Source organism: Podarcis gaigeae (assembly GCF_964106915.1).
Source record: "Podarcis gaigeae genome assembly, chromosome: 9".
NCBI classification, from domain to species: Eukaryota; Metazoa; Chordata; class Lepidosauria; order Squamata; family Lacertidae; genus Podarcis; species Podarcis gaigeae.
The window spans coordinates 44,352,561-44,377,481 of record NC_139685.1 but is presented as its reverse complement, the minus strand read 5'-3'; the positions used below and the strand labels follow the sequence as shown (position 1 = coordinate 44,377,481).

The following is a 24,921-nucleotide window of genomic DNA, read 5'->3' as shown; positions in this document are numbered from 1 at the left end:
AAAAAAGACAACTTCGTGAAACAATAAATAAATAAATATGTTTTATTTGTACATTGCAGAGTTTCAGCAACAATTGAAGTAAAAATAATGGAGATTCAATTCTACAATATATTTTCCACAAGTGATGATACATCTTACAAAATTAGATCCAAGGCCAGGCCCAATACAGTTATTGCCCTTAGAAGTAGAGTGTGGGTTTTATATATATATATATATTTATATATATTTATCTCTCACTGTGGTTTGATTAAATACTTTATGATATATTTTACTCTACCCTTAGAAATATATTTGCTTCTAAAAATTCTTTAATAACTTTTTTTTCCAGATTCGCTTTGTTTTGCTTCTGTTGTACATGTCAGAGTTCACATGTAGCCTTAGGTGTGCAGGTTCTAGGAATAAGGCATTTTTAATTAAGTCTGGCCCTACAGATTTGTAAAGGAAACTTCCATCTTTGTCTTATTTTCATTATGTTTAGCTTTGCAATGAAGGAAATAGAAAATGGCTTTCCAATAGCCAGATCCAACAACTCTCTGCTTTCAAAATAATGATGCTCATTCATACACAGTACAAAAGTCACAAGAGCCAACATGGTGCATCAAGACGCAAACAAAACTTTTGTTTAAATGAATATAAAGCAAAAGCAACCAAAGCAACATTTACAAACAGGTTAATTTTGTTACAAAACAGAACTTATCAAGTGCCATAGAACGGCTTGACAGAAAAGGGTTAGTTTGCAACAAATAAAAGAGTGAACTATTTGCTAAAACAGGAACTCCTATCAGGAAGTAACAATGAAAAAAGCACAGGGAAAATTAATCTTTCAAACTGACCTGTCCAAATAATTCTGCTTGGGTTGAGTTATATGAGTACAGATTTAATTCCCTCCTCCCCCCATATTTTGACTAAGGACTGATAGTCACCACAGACAAACATGTGACTGTCTTTGCAATGTGAATTTTACCACTGTATTTCCAAATAAGAAACCATTTGTCTGATGTGAACTGCCCCATGTGAAAATGGCAAAGGGCCCATGTCAGATAAAACCATACTTTCTGGTGTGCTAAACCTTGGCAATGTTTAAGTGTGGGGCTGTGCATGCTGGAAAAGAAGTGAAGATTTCTGCAAATGGGTCCCCAAGTAAAAATGAGACAGTAAAATCACTCCCTAAGGAGTTGAATTTGTCCTAAATACGAGTTTTGTAAAAAGCGGGCAGTGGGGGGGGGGGGGGGGAGGAGAGGAGAGATCCTTCCAATTTAATGACAAAATCTCATCTGATCAAGAAACACTAATATAATGGCCATTCTTAATGTGTGAAAAGATTTGCTCGGAATAGAAAGCAGATTAAATCACTTGATGCATAGTATGCTTTCTTGATTTCTGGAAATAGAAAGAAAATCTTTTACAGTTCAAGACATTGCCTTCTTGAGGTCAAATTTGTGGGGCTGAAAATGTAGAAATCATACAGCACAATTTTTAATCCTAAGCTGTTGCTGTTCATAGAAAAGAAATGGACAGAAGTGAAATTTACTGATATTTGGCTAATAATAAAGCAAGACTTAAAATAAGCCACACAACCAGCAAATGCGAGCTGACAAGGAGCAAGGCGACAGGGTAGAAGTGACGAGAAGTTGGCTTGTTATCAGTTAGACAGCCTGTCTCGGGATCATCCGACTCATTCAGTGCTCCCTGGGTTTGTCTGCTGTTAAACAGGGGAAGTTAGGAACAAATAAAATAGCATTTAATAGGAGAATAAGGCAACACTTAGGTATTCCAACAACAAAGATGGCCGCAATAAATCTATGCTATATAAAGCTATTTTGGCTAGTCTGCATACCAAATAAGAAAATATCGCACATATTTAAAGGTGTTCTAAATGAATGAAAAAAGCAAGCCTCCAATAGGGAATTAACTCTCACAGATACTTCTTAGCACATTCAAGATGAAGCCATGGGTTGGGAGCTCTTAATGGAAGCCCCATGCAAGGGAACAGAGCAAGCCTGAAATGCTATGAAGTGGAATCAGTGGGGAAATGCATGGTTTCAAAACATTGAGGAACAGTGGAAAGCTCCACAGAGCTCTGATGCAATGATGCATGCAGAGCATCTTCCAGCGTTGAAATGGAGAGTGAACTTTCACATTTATGGTGCTTTGTTTTCTCACTGGAGATCCAAAAACCAGTCATAGCCACCAAAAGGGTTTCCACTTTTCGGCTTCTGATGACCTGGCTTTCCTCTATTTAGTCTCTGCTTTATCAAGATTCATTGACAACCGCCAGCCCTTGGCATCCTTTCGTGGCAGTGGCCCAAGCACACCAGTAGGGCCCACTGCTGCTGCGTGCCTTAGGACTCCCTTTAAATCCATATCCCTGAGGCCTGACAATCCCAGCAGTTGGGTCACTACCCAAATTTCCCACAATGCCTCTGGTGTGGTATCACTAGGGCATCGTGGGAAACTTAAACGGATGCTAGAGTCATCTACCTGGCATTGTTTGGAGCACTGCTGCTCAAAGGAGATGGGGCTCCTCCCAGGGCACTTTCCACGGGGATTCCTCAAACCTGGATTTAGTTCTCCATAAGTACTTTCTGCAATGGAGTTATTTCAAGAACTTTAAATTAATGTTAAAAGCAATCAAGCAAATGTAAATTTATTTGCAAAATCAATACTGAGGCAAAGCTAGGGAGCAGTTGTTGTTGTTTTTTTAAATCCCTGAGTCTGTTTATGAAAATGATGCCTATCTGTGTCATCAAGCCACCTAACCATAATGTAGGATAGTGAAGAGTTCTAGGAATTATCTGAATATTTGCTCATAATGACGTTACCTTTTTAAACTGCACATAATCAGAGAGAGAGAGCATTTATTCCTCACAATTCCCAGAAAACCATTACAAATGACAGTGCCCAGAATGCTTTGAGAGAAAGAATGTGCTTTAAATTATAGTGTGTACACAGCAACAGTGGCTCTCCAAAGTCTCAGGTTCTTTCCTGTCATTGGCTATCTGAACATTTTTTAAACTGCAGGAGTCAGGGACTGAGCATCCTATATTTCCACCTAGATCTCTCCCCCCCCCCTGAATAAGGCAGTATAGCTCAAGTAGAACAGTGCAAAGATAAGAGAGGATGCACACCATTCTCCAGTTCCCTGTTGTGTCCCAGAGTGCTACCTGCCTACAGGAACAAACAGAGCCCTCATGTAACCTTATACAGATCTCAACATTTTCAAGAAGATACCATACTTAGGGCAACCTTCCCTGCAGAGTCAGCGCCACAGATTCTTGTATGCTACTCAGCAAAGAAAGACCTTGCTGATAAAATTAAGGTGGTGATTTTGGAGGGTGAGAAAAATGTTCAGTTTGTCCTTCCCACTTCCCAGCTTAGATTGTGGGTAAGGCAATTGGAAAACAAAGGATTAGAGACAGTGTCCTTAGCAAAGTTGGTAGAGGATGAAACTCTTAATCTCAGGGTTGTGGGTTCAAGCCCCATGTTGGGCAAAATATTCCTGCATTTCAGGGGGTTGGACTAGATAACCCTTGTGGTCCCTTCCGACTCTGCAATTCTTTGATTCTGTGATTCTTATTTCTTTTATTTACCTTGCCTGCATTACTATTATCATTTCTATTGCTGTTCTACTACTCAGTGCCACCAGCATTGGAGCCAAAACAGAGTTGCTGAGAGACAGGAGGGAGGCTTCTGCCTCCTTAGGCAAGCCCCAAGGCATGCAGAAGTAACAAAATGTTTTTAGAATCTAAAATGGTGTGCTAGAGGTGACCTCTAGGAGCCAGGGGAAGTTGTGTATTCAAAAAGACAAATGGAAAACTTCGGTGGGCAAGTGAATTTGGCCTGCTTGAGCTCTTTACAGTGTCCTGGAGGAGAGCATGACTGGCTGCAACCCCAAACAGGAGCTCCTCTCTTAGGGTGTGAGGAAAACTATGAAACATCTTATTGTAGGCCCTACTTGTATTTTCTAACACATTGCACATAAGGTGACTAATTATCTTTATTAAGCTGTAATGGCTTTAAATGAGAAAAAGAAGAAAACCAGCCATCCCACTTACACTGCCATTGCAAAACATGAAATTAAGTCAATCTTTCCAAACCTGGTGCCCTCCAGATGTTTTGTACGAAAATCCCTTCAGCCCTAGTCAGCACAGCTTGGGAATGGCTGAATTATGTAATGCCAAATAGTTCTGCAGATTGTATTTATAATATCAGTCTTAACTTCCTAGCAGAAAGTATCTGGAACTGCCAGTGAATATTCTCCTGTGTCACTAAATGAATGTACTGCAGTTTTCAAAACTGGTCAGATTTATTCATGACCACAGCAATTAATCTGCACACAATACTGAGTTTTGCAAGATGTGCTGCCAAATAAAGGACATTGAACTTGCTAGCCAAGCAACTTGGCTGATGAAGAATGTAAGAAGGATATTGTTATGAGGTTTTTTTTTGGCAGTGGGGGGGGGAGTTATGCTAAATGCCTGGGCTCCCTTCTAATTCTAACCTTCTGGTGGCTCTTTTTGAGAAAGCAAATGGGTGGGGTCTCTTCCTTCAACTCATAGGTAGCTAGAGAGTTGACAGCAGGCAGAAGCCAGAGAGAGAGAGTTTGGCTCTTTTGTTTCTGCTTCCGGAGCCCAGTGATGCGTAAAGGGAGTGGGCAAGAGCTGCCTTCCCAAGCAGGGCAACAGGAGGAGCGCGCAAGTTCTCCACACTGGGCTTGAAGCTGCCACCACCTGGTGCTTGCGGTGCAAGTGGAGCATCTCACAGAAGCCACATGGGTGACCAGTGAATGCGAGTCTGGTTCCTGCTGCGCTGTGCTGCCAGCCGCCCCCAGAACAAGGGGCTTTCACTGCATCTCTCCCACTTTCTTCTGAAGCATGTGGGGTTGAAGGTGGGGAAGCAGCAATTTCCTTGCAATCCCTGGAGCAATAAATAAACATGGAGGCTGCTGCAGAGAAGCCAGGTGGCAAGGAGCAGAGCTCCTGCACGGAGGCCCCGGCAGATTCCTCCATGGAACCTGCCTGCGATCTCAAGGGTTGTACCGCAAGCGAGTGGCGAAGGATGGGTCATGCCTCTTCTGAGTCGTGGCGGAGCAGGTGAGTGTGCAAGGTCTCCCTTTGCAAGCAGAGAGCGCGAGGGTTGTGAGAGGCGGCTTTGTTTGGGGAGGCAACCCTACATTATGTGAAGGGGTTGGGGAGGAAACAATCTCCCCAGGACTTTCTCCTCCCCACTAAACTCAATGCCTAAAGTGGAAAGCAAAGGAACAGGAAGTTGACACAAATTTAGGCAGCCAGAAAGTGGGACTGGAGGCATTTTGTGCTGTTGCCAGAAAGCAGATGAGAGAGGAGAGATGTAGGAGTGCAATTCAGGTATGAAGGCTGAGGACTGGGAAGCTGAGTGGAAGATGGGCCACGTGTATGATGGCATACAAAAGAGCGATCTGAAATAACAAATGATGAAAGAAGTAGCCGGGGAATGACAGAGTATGCATTAGGCTGAAAAAATGAGGCCAGGATAGCCAAGAGAATTTTGCAGTTTGGGACAACGTGGGCTAGAACTGAAGGGAAGACAGAAGTTGAAGATTTGGTGGGAAGGCAGCAGGTCTAGATTCCTTATCTTAATTTGAGTCACCCGCCAAATAATTTTGGTTGAATCGCTTGTAACACTAAATTCTAAAATGACAAAACATATAAGCATTAAGTAAATGATCTGATAATATGCTGATGCCACAGTACATGTCAATACAACACCATTAATAAGCCTAACATAATTAGTGTTAGTATTAAGAGGATATACTTTACAACATACCCTTATAATCATGCTATTATATGCTTTGCCTGGTATGACTGTGTTTGAGTGACAGTGGAAGTATGTGTGTGCCTGTATATACCTCCCACAGGAATCAATGGGATTTAATACGGATATAACTGAGTATGACTGAAATATTCAGTTCACTTAGAGTAAAATATCTGTCATCGTATTTTACACATCAGCAGCAGCTAAGCCCTGTCTTGACAGAAGAGACGAATCACCCTGATCCCACCTAGATATTTCTGTACATGATAAAATCAGATGAATGAGGTCTTTACTGCTTTGTCACTGCTATATTCCAGGTATGCATGGCTGTTTTTTAACAATAATACTTTGGTTCAGTGGGTGCCCAATGGAAGGGTATATGTTTTAATGCATGCATATATACAAGTGATAACAGGTTCTTTCATTTACCTGTTAGACCAGTGGAAATTAAGGTAGCAAAAGGAGAACACTGCTGCTTATTATATAACTTTTGGACGAAAGTCATTAAAATCAGGGACCAAGATCAAAGCTGGTTCAATGGATGAGATGGAATAGCAGCAGCCCTTGTACAAATAAGTATTTCTGATGGAATACTAATCTGACATTAATTTCTGAATCTTTATAACTCTTCAAAGATGACAGAAAATCGTGAAAAGAATTCCCAATGCAAAACCAAGGATACTTGAGTGGAAATTCTGCAGAGTATTTAGAAATTCAGCTCCTTTAAGATTTTACTGCTTCTCATGATTATTAATAGAAAAATTGAGGCACATCAAAACAGACATTTATAAACTGCTTGGTATTCTAAATCTCAGCACAGAAAGCTACTGTTACTTTCTTTGAAGCAGTTTCAAAAACTCAAACTATAACTAGTCAGGTTCCAAGGGACCGGAGAGCAGCCAACTAAGACAATACCTTTCAATACAGTGAAAATTCAAATTCCTGACACCAGATTCTAGCCTGTTTTGTACTGCAGTGCAAACTGTTTATCAAGTTGATGTCCTGTGGCCACTACCTTTCATGCTACCTGGTGTGGCTTCAGTAGCCTGTTTTGGATGTAACACAGAATTATCGTTTAGTGGAACATGCTCCCTCTTCCCTCAACATATCCAGTGCATCCATTAGGAGACTGAAAACAGAAGTGAGTACTTCCAAACAACTTTAGTTTGCTATTATGTCAAAATTGGAAGCTGTGCTTAGTTTAGCTGTGGTTTACTGTATCAAGCCAGCTTCATAAATCACTGTTTGTTTTAATCAAGCATAGCTAAAACTAACCACACTTTATCCAGATTTAATGCGAACGGTATGTTTGTATTGTTTCTTTCAGCTCCCCACATATGCCTGCTACTCACTGTCTGTTGTTCTAAGAGTGAGAGTTTGGTGTCTTTGGAAAGAACACCAATATAGTGGAATATATTAAGCAGACATTTGACTCTCCCACTTTCCCAAGGAAATGGGGCTCATTGACTGAATTTTTTTAAAAAATAATTTTTATTCGTTTTCCAATAAAAACAGTCAATTAACATAGCCATAATCATAATTGTACCATTGGCTATGCAAGAATAAGCATCAATTGGCTATTCTCAGTTTAGGTGTTCAGATGCCAGCCATGCGACTCAATGCAACAAACTGTTCTTTGTTTTTCTTCTCCTGTCTTCCTTGCTTGCAATTAGATGAACTGCCAAAATAGCACCAGTGACTGAAGCAAGCCCCAAGGTGTGTTGTCAGACTCACCTTTTTTATTTTTACACAGGGTCGAAGGCAAACAATTGGGTCGAATTCTTTGGCGAGGGGAGTCCCAGGAGCCAAAAGTGTTTATATTTGTCCTGTCTTTCATGTTGACATTGGGATAAAGATTTTTAAGGAAGAGGAATGTATTACTGGAAGTGGAAAAAGAAAATTGACATGCCTGTCTCCTCCTATTCATCTGCTACTAAAAAGGAACGCTTGGCTGCACAATTATTGGGAGCTGGTCCCAGTGCCCACAAGGAAGAAAGACCTGCTCCAAACAGCAAGCTGGGTGTTTAAAAAGGGTTTGAACTTTTGATCAATGTATCTGAGTGACGATCTAGTTGTTTTCTTCCTGTCTGTGGTCATTATCATCACTGCACCCATTTGCGTGGCCTCTTCAACAATCCTTAGAATTGCTTACTGACTTTATAGAACTTGCTCTTAGCCAGAGCATCGCCCCCCACCCCAAATCCCCATTCTGGGGGCTTACTTCAAAGTTTCTGGTTTTACTTTCAGAATCAAAGCCATCTCACCACCAGCTTAGGAGAGAAATAAAGATGGAGATGCGGATATTTAATTTCTACCTCTCAGAAGATCGAACAGGTCATGATAATTATAGGATTTAAGGAAGAAATGAAAAGCCTCAGGATGACTTCTCTCAACCAGTCCTCAACTCATGCCAAGCACCAAGCTGCTCTTGAAACAGAGGGCACATCTTTGGGTAGGTGACAGCGGGAGTCAACTCTAGATTCTCAGTCTTTCCCTATTGTATTATTGACTGTGGGTGGGGTGGGAAGGAGCTAATAGCAGAACCAGTTAATAACTAACCCCCCACAAAAAACCCCTCCAGTTCCAACACACCACCCTCCAACCTCTTGGTATTTAAAAATGTTTGTACCATCTCTCTGCTAAGACCTTTCCTCCTTAAGTTTTCTTAGAAAAGGTCATAACAAGTCAGAAGGTGTGGTTATTGTTACAGTTCTCCTTCTCTTTCACCCAAGAATGCTAAACAAAGAGCAGGCTGCTTAACTACAATTTGCTTGTGCAGCTATGATCCTACCAATTACCTGAGGGAAGCTGAGGGAAAGCGTGAACCTCCACATCAGAGCGAGTGGATTGTAGAATGGTTAGAACCCAAAGGCCTATGAGTCTAAGGAGGCTTTAGATTTCTTGGGCTTCTTGAACAGTAGAAACTATGGCTCACTTAGAGCTGCTTTTGAAACAAGGTAAGTTTCAGAAGCAGTTTGTAATATGGCATTGGGTCTATGTGTGCCAGTTGTTAAAAACAGAGTCAAAAATTCAACTGGGCCAATGTAAGACCCTTATATGAGCCACAGCAGGAGCTCTGACTTTAGTCAGAAAACTAGACTTCTGAAATTACTTCATTAGCCTAATCAGAGAAAGAGAAAAAGAGAGCCAGTGTGGTGTAGTGGTTAAGAGCAATAGACTTGTAATCTGGTGAACCGGGTTCGCTTCCCCGCTCCTCCACATGCAGCTGCTGGGTGACCTTGGGCTAGTCACACTTCTCTGAAGTCTCTCAGCCCCACTCCTCACAGAGTGTTTGTTGTGGGGGAGGAAGGGAAAGGAGAATGTTAGCTGCTTTGAGACTCCTTTGGGTAGTGATAAAGCGGGATATCAAATCAAATCCAAATCTTATTTTTCAAATTATTTACATTTAACATATTCAGAGCTCTATGTACTGTTCATTCCAATTCATTTCTGTAAGATGAGGTCCCCTCCCCCGTTGTTTGCTTATAAAGTTAGATTATAATTGTGTTGTATTATCCAGACAGATTTTCTTACTGCGGTACAAATATTCTATTTCATTGTTTCATCTATATAGGCAGGCTTCAATGAGTGCATGCAAGAAAGGCAGCTGTTCAGAAGGGTATGATGGATCCTTAATTCGACATAGGTTATTAATTAGAAACACATCAGGTTTTTTGAAATACAGTTATAATGATAAGCCTACCTACAGGGATATGATATCTTTATTTTATTTGCTCATAAATATTAATGGGTGTCACTTACTGTGTAACATATCCCAAGTTTATTTTCTTGTTCCTGGGCTTAGGCTGGTCCTATGGGATATGTCCAAATTCACAATTCTTCCACATACCTGCCCATAATCAATAAGCTACATAACAATATACACACACATCTGTTCTAGGCTAAACAGATTGTTTTTCTTGGTCCCTTGTTTAATGTAACATTCCTTGTGCACAGCCATAGGAAGAAGTAGAACACCAGCAACCTTCCAAATGGCCATGTCCTCTGTGTCATTTGCACTCTACCATGCATGATTGGTGTCTATGTTCACAAGGCACACATTGGCTTCTATGCAGGTGTGCTGTCAAATGGGGGTGCTTATGTAATTTTTATTAATATGAATTATAGGAGTTGTGTGTGAGAGGGAGGGAGGAGGGAGGGAGAGAGAACGAGAACTGTGGATGTGGATGGAGATTGAAAGGAAGGATGAATCGTGTGTGCACCTTAGTATGTGACCAAACACTGATCAGCATATTATTTCTCTCTTTTTCTAGCCGAAGGTTACAACCAATTGCTGCACAAAGTTGACTGGATTTGACATTCCACTTGCAAAAATAAAACTGGTCAATTGGCAACCCTGCACAAAGGTGGTGGGAGCAGCACAACTCTCTTCCTTCTCCTGGGAAATGAGGAGAGACAGCTTCAGCAGCTCAGCAAGTGTGATCAGCATAACAGCGCTTGGTCCAGGCAGGCACATCTCATCTACCTGCCAAGGCAGTCAAGGGGATGTGGAGCAACAGTAGCTGCTCCAAACAACACAGCCAGTGCTATCTACCTACACATTTTGTGCGTCTCCTCTGTTTACAGCATCTGTATGTCCCAGGCAAAGGGAACACATTCTTTGCAGTATTCAGGTATGTCTTATCAAAATAAATAGTCAAATCACTGTGAGTTGTCAGCAGGTCCAGAAAACATTTACGGAGTAGAAATATTCACAGCCCAACAAAACAAACCTGAAATCGTTCTTTGGAAATGAATATATTCAGCATTTCATACTCATGTTTAAAAGACTTAAATTGGACAATATTGAGAAATAAAGTAAGGGCTTGTACACACTGGAACACAATGTGAATCCCACCTCAGTGTTCTTCCAGACAATGCTGGGCACCCCTCCATTAATGTGGAGGCATGCTAGTTTGCTCCAGTTTGGACAAGCCCTTGGGTCTCAACAACAGATTTCATCAAAATGGGATGTTTCTGGTTATGCTGGGGAAATACTGAATAATAGTTCTTATCAAAGTAAGTTTGAGGCTGGATTGGATGGCACATGCTGTGTCAGAGTTGTATATGCAATATTTTGAACTTTACTATGTACTTTGCTACTACAGCAGTCTCTCTCTCTCTCTCACTCGCTTTCTGTTATTTAAATTGCTCCAATATTTTTCTCAAGAAAGAAGTTCTAGACTGTGTTATGCTGAAGAGCACACAGATGCCTAGATACTCCATTGGTTAAAAGACCCCCAAATTTGTCCCCTGCCCTCTCAAATATTATAACATTTGATTACATTGCAAGGGTGGGGCCAGACTATCAGTTGTATCCAACTCCTATCCTCACCCTGAAAGGGATGGCAGAAAATGTTCCCTTCACTAGATTCTCTTTAAAGTTTTTTATGCCTTGCTTTTTCTTAAATGATTTCTGAAATGTAATTTCTCTAGAGCTTCTACACAAAGGTAACAGTAGCCTGGCTCTTATGCCATTGAAATAAGTGTCATAAATAAAGAGGTAAAGCATTTGTCACTTTGGAGCAAAATTTATAGTCTCCTCCTAATTTATAAAAACAGCCAGAAGCTATTGTTAGGGAACAGGAAATAATAGAACGTTCAGAATTGACATGTAACAGGAGAATACCAGTTATCAAATATCGCCATTGTGTCCAGAGAAGAAAGACACTCTCCTAATTTCAATTTGGCGCCACATCAGAATATGCTTGAGAATATACACATTCTGGGAGGTTTTTGCTCAGTAATTTCTCACAATATTGGTGTGTGAGAGTGAGTGAGAGAGAAACTTGGGAACCATTTTTTTTAAAAAGACAGATAGACCACTCAGTTGTTCAGAATGAGAAACAATATGCTGATTATTGTACTCTATACTTCCTTGTCCCTGGACATAAGATAAGCTTGGACCAGCCTCCAATAGAAGAAAATTCAAAAGCTGAGAGACAATTATTGGAATGCTTCACTGCATGCATCTGTTGTTCAGACCTCCAAAATGTTATCCCTGTCACATATTAAGTGTAATCTAGATATCTTCAACTAATGATAATTCATGTGTTTTATACCTTTTTGCAACTGCAGCATTTATGCCTAACTTTACACCCCACCCTTCAACTTTGATTCCAATATCAATGGCTTTAGAGCTCTATTCTAAGAATCTGAAAAATATCACAATTGTCCTTCTCTAGTGGAATCAAGTATCTTATAATAAACCTAGCACAGCTATGATTTGTACTCTACAATGTTCTTCAACACATCTTTAAAAAGAAACAGTTTCATCACAACTGTGAACTCTATAGTGACCTCAGATAATACACTGTTCAAGGTGTTGAAAGTAGAAAAACCACAGTTTTATTTTAAGAAGGTCTACCCTGTTCAAGAAGTGAAAGGACAATTTAAAGTCAAAAGATATGGATTGACCAACACTGACACTTGAATATGAATTTATGAATGAATTCTATTGGTACTTTTGTTACCATTTAAAATACCATTGTTGGTTGGTCTTAATACCAGTAAGGATCCCTAATGTTTGCCATGTGAAGAGCTGATCTGTTTCAGAGTGCTTGTTTTCAAAGAGTTTAACTCTCTTCCTGACAATCATTACAGAGTGAGATAGAGCACTGACAGACTGTTCAGCAGTTATTGTCACTTGACAACTCAAACTGCAGAAAATAAGAAAGCACCGAAGTCCCAATTTTTCCACATTCCTTAAAAATTACATTTAAAAAATCCTCCTTGGAGGCTTTTATGGCTGGGGGTTTGAGAAGTCCACCGAATAGCCTTTTAAACAGCACTTTACTGAAGTAATCACATAGAAGGATAAATACACAAGTGTCACGTCCTATAACAACTCCATTTATTTAAGGCCAACTCAAAAGCACAGTTATGAAATCTCTTGGAGAGCCTTGAATAAAATGAGCCTTGACTAAAAATACAGAAGCTGAGCTCAGAGACATGGAAAGGTGTCTCCTTTTCTCAATGCTCTATTCCAGTGAATGGAGAAGAAGCTCACTGTTCCAATCAGGTGCAATCACATCTATTCACGGGCAGATGTAATGTTGCCAATCATATTCATGGGTAAGAGTACGGATGAGCCAAAACACAGGGCGCATTAAAAAAAAAAGTATATTCAGCATAGAAAAAAGTATCTCTTTTAATGATTTGCAGAAGAGCTCTCCCCAAAGGAGAAGGGCAAATGGCTGCATTTGATCTCAGTGACACTGGCCTGGTTCAAACATCCCATTAAACCATACCGTGGTACCCCGCAAGACGAACGCCTCGGAAGACGAAAAACTCGCTAGACGAAGGAGTTTTTCGTTTTCTTAGCCGCTTCGCAAGACGCCTTTCCCTATGGGCTTGCTTCGCAAAACGAAGCTTGCCCCGCAAGCTCCGGGGATAGCAGGGAAGCGCAGCGCGTCTTCCCCGCTGTCCCCGGACCTCTTTTGAAGCAAGGGGCGGCGGGGAGAAGATCACTTCTCCCCGTTGCCAGCCCCGCAATCTCCGGGGACAGAGCGTGCCTTCCCCTTCCTCAGGCGCGCGTGCCTTCCCCTCTCTCCCCGGACCCCTTTTGAATCAAGGGGCGGCAACGGGGAGAAGCGATTCTCCCCGCTGCCCCTTCCCTTGCTTTAAAACAGGTCCGGGGACAGAGGGGAAGGCGCACGCGCCTTCCCCTCTGTCCCCGGATGGTCTCCATAGGAACTCATTGATTGATTTTCAATGCATTCCTATGGGAAACCGTGCTTCGCAAGACGAAAAACTCGCAAGAAGAAAAAACTTGCGGAACGAATTAATTTTGTCTTGCGAGGCACCACTGTACATGAGACTGCAATAGCTCTATTTTCCTGCTCTGCCACTGGGCATTCTGCACTGTAGACTTGCAATGTTTTTAACAACCAATCTATCCCACAGTGTTTAAGGCTGTCAAATGGACTGGAAGCTTACTCTGAAAACAAGAGTAGCTGGAAGCCGAATTGAAATTATGATTAAATATAGAAAACCAATGGATCATTAGTAAAAGTACATTCAGGTGTGAAAGCTAGCACATGCATTAACCACGATGACTGAAAAGCTGCAGAAGTGATTGGATGAAGCGACTATAATGGTAAGTATGAAATGTATGTAACTACTATACACCATGAGCAATATTCAAATAAGCTAAACATCTGAATTGCCCTGCAATCCTGCTCATTTATTACTGCTGCCCTTTTAAACAAAGCAAAATTCATGTCCCTGTTGAAGGGCATAGTGTGAAAGACTAAGATTAAAACTACTTAATCTTTCACTTGAGGTGAAAAGAATCCAGAAGTAAGTACTTATTATCAACCATGATAATAAAAGTTTCCTTGCCTAAACACGAATAGTGAAAACATGGTTGTACATTCCTGCATTCACCTCGACAGCTGCTTTAAAAGTGATGACAATGTATGGAATTTCATTACAGACATGGTTAGCTAGCAAGTGCAGACAAAACTTAAGACAAGTTCTTTTCAGTACATGTCTAAATTAATAGTGTACCTAACATTCTTGATGAATTCCATCTTAATTTGTGCATAATTATACTTAAAAGGCAAAGTAATTTAATTTTTAAAAAAACAGTGAGGACTTAATTAAATAAACATCATTTTTAACATTTGTCTTAATTTTGTTTGCTATATTTTATTTATCTTTGATTAAACAAAGCTATCAAGTGTTATAGATTACTGTTTTGATTAAGCAGTATTGCCCAGTTTTATAAAAAGCACCCCTATATGAATTTAACATGTTTTTTGGGGGGGAAGGGCTTTATGAAAGGCTTGAGATATGAACCTGGGGTTGGGATAATAATGAAAGGCTAATTAACCGAGAGCAAATCATGCACATCTTGATCCTGACCTACCCAACATTTTAGCTAAAATATATTCAAGCACACAGATAGACTTGAAAGATGGCAAACAGAAAAAGAAGAACATACCTCCTCATACAGTCAAGGGCTCGGATAAAAAAGTCTTTGTGCAGCTGATGCTCATCTCTTAAAATTGAACATTGTTCCAGTGTCACTGACATTGATGTCCTATCTTTGGCACTTTTACAACAGGTGAACCGGATTCCATTTAGCTTGCGGCAAATCTATAAGGTACACAGAAATCAAGTGACTTGCTTCTCTCTTTACTCCAGGTGTATTGCAGTCTAGCATATTGGGGAATGCCAGCATGTTAAACAAATGGTTGGGGAACATTTAAACTACTTTGATAACATTGTCAAACAGAAAAGAGTTTGCTATCTTTGTATCTTGTTGTGGAGCAGCAAGCTTGGTTTTGATTTATTACTTGTATGCCGCTTATCCAGCAGCAACATTGAGTTCAAAGTGGTACATAATAACAACGAAGTGTTACAAATTAGCAAACAACATTTCCACCAAAATACTCATGCCAAAAACCACCACAACATATAAATATAGCAAAAAACCAACAACCCTCAATTAAACAATGCAGTTCAACACAACCTCATTTTAAGGCAAAACTAATCTATCAGAAATGGCTGATAAATTCTAATCTAGTAATTTAGATCAGAAATACCACTTTTGCAGATTTTATCCCAGTGATTCATTTGTCACAACTTTCAGCGTCTTTTGACTTTCCCAGCCCAATGCTTGAAGCTATGTGGAAAATAAAAATAAAATAAAAAATGCTTTAATGAGTTGATGATGGGCTTCTGCGTGTCTCTGTTCTTATTTGATAATAAAACCAGTACGGGGAAGCTGTGAAAAGTGCATATTCTGTGCTAGGAGCTATTGGGAAAGGAATTGAAAATAAAACTGCCAATATCATAATGCCTTTATACATAGAATTCTGGGTACAGTTTTGGTCATGACATCTCAAAAAGGGTACTGAATTGCTGGAAAGGCAGCCCAAACGATTAAGGTTCTGGATTACCGTATTTTTCGCTCTATTGGATGCACCCGACCATAGGACGCACCTTGTTTTAGAGGGGGAGAACAAGAAAAAAAATCCCCTCCCCTCTGCTCAGCACCCCTTCAGCAAAGCGGCAGGAGAAATGGAGCCCCTTCCATTTCTCCTCCCGCTTCGCTGAAGGGGCGCTGTGCAGCTCTCCCTTTCTGCTGAAGCCAAGAGAGTCTTGCTCTCCCGGCTTCAGCAAAAGGAACCCGAAGCCTTTGGAGCGCAGCGCGAGGTCCCGTTGCGCTCCAAAGGCTCCAGGCAGCTATCCCTGAAGTCTGGAGAGAGAGAGAGGGGTCGTGCGCACCGACCCCTCTCGCTCTCCAGGCTTCAGCGAAAGCAATGTGAAGCCTCCGGAGCGCGGAGGGAGTGCTCCCTCTGGGCTTTGGAGGCTTTGTGTTGCTATTGCTGAAGCCAAGGAGCCTGCATTCACTCCATAGGATGCACACACATTTTCCCTTCATTTTTGGAGGGGAAAAAGTGCGTCCTATAGAGCGAAAAATACAGTAATTCCATTATGAGGGAAGGTTAAAATTCTGGCACTTTTAAGTTAGCAGGTAAAATAATCAAGATTTATAAAATTATGCATGGTGTAGGGAAAGTTGGCAGAGAATTCTGCTCCCGCTCTCTCATAACAGAAGAACCAAAAGGAGCTGCTTAGTGGGAGTTTCAGGATAGACAAAAGCAAGTACATCTTTAACACAGCAGTCTTCTAGAATTTGCTTCTGTAAGATGGCTTTAAAAGGTAACTGCATAAAGTACGGTAATGGAGGATAAAGCTTTCTATAGCTACTAGCCATGTTGGCTATACGTTACCTCCGAGCTCAGAGGCTGCAAGCCTCTGCCAAATAGAGATACAGGTCTGTCTTGCATATAAAATTTCTTTCCAAAGGCAATTGTTTAACCACTGCAAGAAAAAGATGCTGGACTAGAATGGCCTTTGGTCTAATTTGACAGGATTCTACTACAGTGGTGCCTCGCAAGACGAAATTAATTCGTTCCGCAAGTTTTTTCATCTTGCGAGTTTTTCGTCTTGCGAAGCACGGTTTCCCATAGGAATGCATTAAAAATCAATTAATGCGTTCCTATGGAAACCACCTTCAGACCAGGTCCGGGACAGTCTGTCCCCCGACATCTTCTGAAGGCTGGGGGGGGACAAGGGCTTTTCTTCCCACCCCCAGCATTTTAAAAAACCCCGGGCCAGCATTTAAAAATCGCCCCGGGACAGCGGAGGACTTCTCCGCTGTCCCGGGGCGATTTAAAAGCCCCCGGGAAGGCAGGCAGGGGGGACAAAGACTTTTGCCCCCCACCAGCCTTCAGAAGAGGTCCTGGACCTCTTCTGAAGGCTGGCGGGGGGCGAAAGTCTTTGCTCCCCTCCGCCTGCCTTCAAAAGCCGTCCGCTCTTAAAAGCCCCCGGGAAGGCAGGCAGAGGGGACAAAGACTTTTGTCCAGGACCTCTTCTGAAGGCTGGCGGGGGGCAAAAGTCTTTGCTCCCCCGTGCCTGCCTTCCCGGGAGAGCGGACAGCTTTTGAAAGCAGGCGAAGGGACAGAGGAGAAACGAGCTGCGTTTCTCCGCTCTCCCGGGAAGGCAGGCAGGGGGGAGCAAAGACTTTTGCCCCCCGCCAGCCTTCAGAAGAGGTCCTGGACCTCTTCTGAAGGCGGGCGGGGGGCGAAAGTCTTTGCTCCCCCCCGCCTACCTTCAAAAGCCGTCCAGGACAGCGGAGAAACACGCTGCTTTTCTCCGCTCTCCCGGGAAGGCAGGCGGGGGGAGCAAAGACTTTCACCCCCCGCCCGCCTTCAGAAGAGGTCCTGGACCTCTTCTGAAGGCCGGCAGGGGAGCAAACGTCTTTGCTCCCCCCGCCGGCCTTCAAAAGCCGTCCAGGATAGCGGGAAGCGCTTCCCTGCTATCCCGGACTGCTTTTAAAATGCTGGCGGTGGGGAGCAAAGCCTTTCGGCCCCCGCCGGCCTTCCTGGACCTCTTCTGAAGGCCGGAGGGGGGGGAAGGCTTTGCTCCCCACCGCCAGCATTTAAAAGAGGTCCCCGGAGATTTCCCTATGGGCTTTCTTCTTGCGAAGCAAGCCCATAGGGAAATTCGTCTTGCGAAGTGCCTCAAAAAACGGAAAACCCTTTCGTCTTGCGGGTTTTTCATCTTGCGAGGCATTCGTCTTGCGGGGCACCACTGTATTCTATAATATTCTTATACAGTGCTTTTTTTCTTAAAAAATGTTTAGGGGTACTCTCATTTTCCTACTCATATTGATATACTGCCCCTCAATGAGACCAAACTTAGATTCACAAAATGTTTAGGAGTATGTGTACCCCTGCATCCCCCCAGAAAAAAAGCACTGTTCTTATATATTACAATGATTTTGTGTCTTCCAAGTAAGTAAGGTAAAAAGGTAAAGGTAAAGGACCCCTGGATGGGATTGCGGCGCTCATCTCGCTTTCAGGCAGAGGGAGCCGGCGTTTGTCCACAGACAGTTTATTGGGTCAAGTGGCCAGCATGATTAAACTGCTACTGCTACCATGACGAGTGCCAGAGCGCACGGAAACACCGTTTACCTTCCCGCCGGAGCGGTACCTATTTATCTGCTTGCACTGGTGTGCTTTCGAACTGCTAGGTTGGCAGGAGCTGGGACAGAGCACGGGAGCTCACCCAGTTGTGGGGATTTGAACTGCCAACCTTCTGTTCAGCAAGCCCAACAGGCTCAGTGGTTTAGACCACAGCGCCAGTATCAGAATTGCTCTTCTGAGCATGGAGTGTATGAGTGAATGGAGAGAAAGAGGATTATATAATCAGAATTCAAGCACATCCAGAGAACAGCAGCTGCGCAAAAGACATTTCGGCAACTCTCTTAATTTTTATATCCTAGTTAGCTCCATATGAGATGTCACTACAGAAAGCGGTGGTGAATCTGCTATGCTTTTGACTGGCATATATTAAATGCATGTGCATTAACAATCACTTATATTTTATACCCTTTGAAGTTTGTGCTTCTATTTTAAAATGAGGTCCAAATCAGCACCACTAAAGGCTTCCTGATTAAGCTTTCTAAATTAAAACATGAAACTTCAAAGGGATGAGAATCGGACAGAACAGATGTCGAAGAATAAAGGTTTTGGCAACAGAACAAAAAAAAGGAGGACAGGGGAGCTGAGACACTCAGGGGAAAAGCAATATAAAATGTACTTTGGGTTTTTACTCTTTTAAAGGGATAAAAAGGCATGGGAAAACATGTCACTACCTAAGCAATAGTCACCTAGTTAGTGGACAACCATTCCCCAATGAGCAATGATGTTTGCAGTTTCTGAGTTGTAGAAAGCCAGTTGAATTGCATTTCTTGAAAACATCAAACATGAAATAGTCTTTGCTGCCACCACAAGTTTTAGTAAGCTAGATTTTTGCAACTTGTCCAAATTCAGCAGCAATGGAATGCAATGAAGTGCCGTCTATGAATAAATAGTGTCATGCCAAATGATTCCTGCTATTTGGTGGTTGCAGAAGTCAGCAGGAGTTGGAAAAGAAACTGGCTGTTGGAATGTACAGTGGTACCTTGGGTTGCATACACTTCAGGTTACATACACTTCAGGTTACAGACTCCGCTAACCCAGAAATAGTACCTCGGGTTAAGAACTTTGCTTCAGGATGAGAACAGAAATTGTGCTCCAGAGGCACAGTGGCAGCAGGAGGCCCCATTAGCTAAAGTGGTGCTTCAGGTTAAGAACAGTTTCAGGTTAAGAACGGACCTCCGGAACGAATTAAGTACTTAACGCGAGGTACTGCTGTCCACTGAGATGCACTTGTTTCGTAATCCTTCCCTATAACTTGCTTACTTAGCAAGGAAAATGAGTAAATGGGAAACTGCTCGTTCTGGGGAAGGCAACCCTTTCAGTTTTGAGATTGCCGCTACCACCCAAAACGCCTAAATTTCTATAACATTATACAAGTCTGCTGGATCAGGCCCATCTAGTTCAGCATCCTGTTCTCACCATTGGCCAGCCGGATGCCTGTGGGAAATTTGCAAGCTGGACACGAGCGTAACAACACTTTGCCCACCTGTAATTCCCAGCAACCAGTATTGAGAGGCGTACGTGGAGTGTAGGGAGAACCTGTCATTCAAAGCTTTCTCCCAAACGAAATACTGGAATTTCCCCCCTCTAAAATTAGGGGTCCATTTTACCACCTTTTCATTAACCTGTTTTTGCTCCATGTCGTAGGTCCGCAATAACTGATGTACTATCACTAACATGAAAGTATATTAGCAAGGGGTGAGAAGTCCTGCAAAGTGAGTGCAGAGAGGAAGCGAGGAAATGGGCTGGGGGGTTGGTCCAGATGGGGCAGGGTGTGTCTGTGTGTGTTGAGTGGAGAGATACACGAATCTGCCCCTTCAAGGGGAAAATTTGATAGAGAGGGAGGAAGGGGGAGGGGGGAGGCTGGACTTGCATGAGAGCGTGGGAGCCAAAAATGTAGAATCTTGGAGGGTATGCACCTGTCAGATTTTCAGAGGTCTGTTCAAGATATTGCAATCGTTTTGTTTTCATATCTGCTATTGCAATCAGCAGTTAATCCAGTGAAAATCACTGAGAAAAGAAACACAATTAACTTATACACAGGAGATTTGTGGGGCCTCTGTCAGGAAAATATCTACATCCTTAATTACCCAATTAGAGAATGTTAACTGCCTAAATGTATGTGTTAGTGGTGTCAAGTTCATGAAAACAAATAACCAAGCAGTGTTATGTTTTGCATTGTGCCCAGGGCCAGTCAGCTTCTACAAAAGTAAAAGCCGGATCATTATGAATAATTAACATTTTGCTTTCCATAAATATGAATTTATATGATAGGATGAATATACTGCTATTCATTCATATGGAGTAATAGACAATGCAAGCCAGGGCCTCAAAGATCTAGTCCAAGGGGGTCCATCATTATTATTATTATTATTATTATTATTATTATCATTATTATTATCTCTAGCCATTTTTGTTTACCTAGCTTCTTTAAATACTATTCCTGATCTGGGACCTTCCTGAGCCCCAAAATCCAAATTCTTCAACGAAGAAATGGAAATGATGTGCAAAGACTAACATATGAATGTTTGAGAATTTTCCAACATTTGTCATGGACTGAAGATGTATGGTGCCAGGGACCTAGAAAATGAGATTCATAAGTTTGCAGGGTATAGACCAAGGATGGGAACATGTGGCTTTCCAGCTGCTATTCAGTATCAGCTCCAGTTGGCATGGGGAATAGTCTGGAATGATGGGAAGTGTAGTCCAACAACATTTGGAGAACCACAGATTCCCCATCCTTGGTCTAGGCTAAGAAACGAGGAGCTGTTCAATGTATAGGAAGCCTGACCTCACTCCCCCTCAAGAGACACTGCACACACACATTTTCAAATGTGAAGAGTCCTATTGATACAAGGACTACTTCCCCCCCTCCAAATGTAGTTGTGGATATTTTTCAGTGTCAGATTTCTATACAGTACAGTAAGCATACAAGTTACGTACTGCTCTGAGTCAGAGCTGTAATAAAGTTGGGGCTACAATATGTTCCTGGTTATAGGAACTGCATCCCTGATGATGCCTACTGTCCTCTGATAAAATGATTCTTATGGACTTCATCCAAAGGAACTCTTGCTTCATCTCTTCCTCTCTGCCAATGCCACCCATTACAACCATCCATGCATCACATTCCTCTAATAACAGCTCAACTTATATATCCTTCACAAAATGGCACCTAACTCTGCCAAAGAATTCCTAATATTGAACCCACCGTGTGTTCAGGGCCATGGCAGCATCAGGAGTACAACTAGAAAACTGAAAATACCAGTTTGAAGAGAACATGCAAGTGCAATAGTTTTATAAAAGTAAAGGGACCCCTGACCATTAGGTCCAGTCGTGACTGACTCTGGGGTTGCGGTGCTCATCTCACTTTATTGGCCGAGGGAGCCGGCGTACAGTTTCCGGGTAATGTGGCCAGCATGACTAAGCCGCTTCTGGCGAACCAGAGCAGCACACGGAAACACCGTTTACCTTCCCGCCAGAATGGTATCTCTATTTATCTACTTGCACTTTGAGGTGCTTTTGAACTGCTAGGTTGGCAGGAGCAGGGACCGAGCTCACCCCGTCGTGGGGATTCAAACCGCCGACCTTCTGATCAGCAAGTCCTAGGCTCTGTGGCTTAACCCACAGCACCACCCGCGTCCCAATAGTTTTATGGAAAGATGCAAATTTAATAAAGTACTTTGGGCATTAAAAGGCTTCATGAGTCACTTGCAGATGTCATCTGAGTCCCCACCACCACCAGCAGCAAGCTGCTAAGCTTCCCTTATTTGCATTCTCTTGCCAAAGTTCATTTTAACAAGTCAGAACAAAATTAAACGAATTGCTTTAAAATGAGGTTTCTTACCGTTGCAGCCAGCCACATGATTTCTACATTCTTTCTTTTTTTAGCCTGAATATTTTGATGGAGATTTTCTAGTAATCCTTTTAAGTCATTCTGTTCTTGAAAATGTGGTAGGCCTGGGAAGAAGAAGCAGAAGAAATACAGCGTGTGATAATGGCTATGCTGAGTCAAGGATTTCCTCAGGAAAGTAAAGCTGCTACATTGAAAGTCTCATTTCGAATGCATGAGGATTTTCCTCAAACACAGCAATGCCCGTCTTTTAATGACTGACCAAACAGGTTTCTGCTTGTTCACACAGCTACTGCTATCTAAGAGCTTTTTCCTGAAGTTCCATGCATCTTCAGTATCTCTATATTAAATGGTAAGAGGATGGATTCCATGACCTGTTGCACTCCTGCCTCTGGTCTGTTATCTGCTCCTTGTGCTGCACTTTGCATAATTGCAGGATGTGCAGAGAGCAAAGCAGCAATAAGGAAAAAGAGAGAGAAGAGGGGCTAATGGAAAGTACAGCACCACCATAAATGTATGCATAAGCTTATTTCAAGTAAATAATAAATACAGGCTAGCTAGTCTGCTAGTAATTTCCCTTTAAATATGTGGCAAGCTGGGGCAAATCTCAGGCTTGTGGAATCGGCTTTGTCTTCTTCTAGGACCAGGGATATCTTTACCATTGAGGATAGTGGCACGGGGAACCAGGGCGCCAAGGTCTGGAGGGCGCCAGAGAGTCCGGGGAGAGTGCGGGGATGTAAGCGAGGCGGAGTGGGGGCTTGGTGCCTGCGCACCTCCAGCGCCAGGGTCATCCCTCCCAGTGGGAAGGCTCCGGATGCTTTCCTGCAGTCCGGAGCTCTCCCCGCTGGCTCCACGGTGGTGATCTGGCCACAAGGTTGGGGCCGCTCTCTCTCTCCCCTCCCCCACCCCTCCGAGCTCTTTCTACAAGAAAGGAAGAGACGGAGCCTTGTTGTGCGCATCCGTCAGAAATTGGCGGGAGGCAAAGAAGGTGAGCGGAAGGGTTTACAAGCCATTTTTGGAAGCCAAACGTCCGATGGGGCTTCCGTGGCTTCTGATTCGCTTTGGTTTTTTAACATTCTGGAAGTCGAACGGACTTCCGGAACAGATTCTGTTGGACTTCAAAGGTACGACTGTAATGATCTCTCATATCATGCCACATTTGGCCCTCAGAAGTTCTATATGCATATGAATTTTTGGAAAAGAGGTACGAATAATTGCAGATTTATTTGGAAATGCTGAGAATCTTTATAATATATTTATGCTATGGCTGCATACAGGTAGAGAATAAAGCAAAAGCCTGCTCTAAGGCTACTGCAGTCATTATTCTAGCTTCAGGCTGAGAGGGTCCTTTATATAGCACTTACCTTTCCACTGATTTTCAGATTATATATATGGCTGTTTCAAATATCAAAGTCAGAACATAGCAAAAGCAGAAGAAAGTTATTTTCTGATTAACTGTCATGGTTTTGTTTTGGGTTTTTTTATATATAAAAAAGTTCAACCTGATTAGCACTAATTCCAGTGGCTGCTGAAGATCTCAGCAAGCAAAAGCCCAGAAGCCTATGTGCAGTGTAATTACTGTCTTCGCTGCAAGGAAATGCATGCTTGGTTCTATCGCGCAAATGAACTCACAAAGAATTGAGTCACCTGTCATGTCACAGCAAGGAGGCAATTTAAAGCAACAACAATAATGAAGGCATGAATCTGGAAAAATGCTGCACTGCACTTAAAACCACGGTATAAATAAGTTCCTGTTGAATAATGACATTTTAAAAAATGAAGCCTTCGTAGTCTGCCCACATTGCTCATAGGCACAATCAGAGTTTCAGTTGTGCCAGGGATGGTTAGGGTGCAAACCTGGCATATGTTTCCAAGAGAAGCAACACGTGAAGTAATAGGCTGTCTCACCCAAAAAGGAATCAAGCGGCCAGATTCTAAAGACTGCTTTTCTATGACTGGGGTTATGTACATACAGTATTCACAATTTAAAATGTAGTGAGGCCACACCCGCCCGCCCACATTTCAAGTCACTTTTGCACTTTGCTGTCACACCAGAGATGGTGTGAGGATGTCTTCACTCAATGCACAATAGCTGTTTGATTTCCCCACACATGCAACCTCTCATCGACTGATCATGAAGCTGCTATCTGCACGTGTGCACCTCCTGTTTCAAATGTATATACCTTAGCTTAACCTTAACTGCAAAGTGAATGTGGCTTACATTCTCAGGTTCAATGGAAGCTGGTTTAAGAGAAAATGCATCAAACAGCAATATTTCTCAATAAACTCCAGGATAGAGATGGATTGTGGTTAGCATCATGTGTACACAGCTTCAAACACCAGTAGTGGGAGAATGCTAATAATAATAATAATAATTTATTATTTGTACCCCGCCCATCTGGCTGGGTTTCCCCAGCCACTCTGGGCGGCTTCCAGCAGAGATGAGAAATACACTAAAATGTCACATATTAAAAACTTCCCTGAAAAGGGCTGCCTTCAGATGTCTTCTGAATGTCAGGTAGTTGTTTATCGCTTTGACATCTGATGGGAGGGCATTCCACAGGGCGGGCGCCACTACCGAGAAGGCCCTCTGCCTGGTTCCCTGTAACTTGGCTTCTCGCAGTGAGGGAACCGCCAGAAGGCCCTCGGAGCTGGACCTCAGTGTCCGGGCAGAACGATGGGGGAGGAGACGCTCCTTCAGATATACTGGACCGAGGCCATTTAGGGCTTTAAAGGTCAGCACCAACACTTTGAATTGTGCTCGGAAACGTACTGGGA

At 42.5% G+C, this 24,921-nt stretch overlaps 1 protein-coding gene and 1 long non-coding RNA gene across 14 annotated transcripts in view; one reads left to right on the top strand and one right to left on the bottom strand.

Annotated features, from left to right (window-relative positions):
* The window catches only part of LOC310852547, a 39,316-nt gene extending 26,279 nt beyond the window's left edge, over positions 1-13,037 (top strand). Inside the window, exons 3-4 of the long non-coding RNA XR_014568248.1 lie at positions 7,547-8,245; positions 10,068-13,037. This is a non-coding gene — a long non-coding RNA (uncharacterized lncRNA). The remainder of the gene's footprint in view (positions 1-7,546; positions 8,246-10,067) is intronic.
* The window catches only part of INPP4B (inositol polyphosphate-4-phosphatase type II B), a gene marked incomplete at its 5' end in the record, with an annotated part of 263,874 nt that overhangs the window by 4,041 nt on the left and 234,912 nt on the right, over positions 1-24,921 (bottom strand). For 7 of the 13 annotated variants that reach the window (XM_083755443.1, XM_083755437.1, XM_083755435.1 and 4 more), the window contains 2 exons: positions 14,741-14,895; positions 22,138-22,250. In XM_083755443.1, the coding sequence (XP_083611569.1) occupies positions 14,741-14,895; positions 22,138-22,250 (268 nt within the window). Of the gene's footprint in view, positions 1-28; positions 1,703-14,740; positions 14,896-22,137; positions 22,251-24,921 lie in introns of those variants that run through there. The other 6 variants (XM_083755441.1, XM_083755442.1, XM_083755439.1 and 3 more) reach the window with 2 other exon arrangements.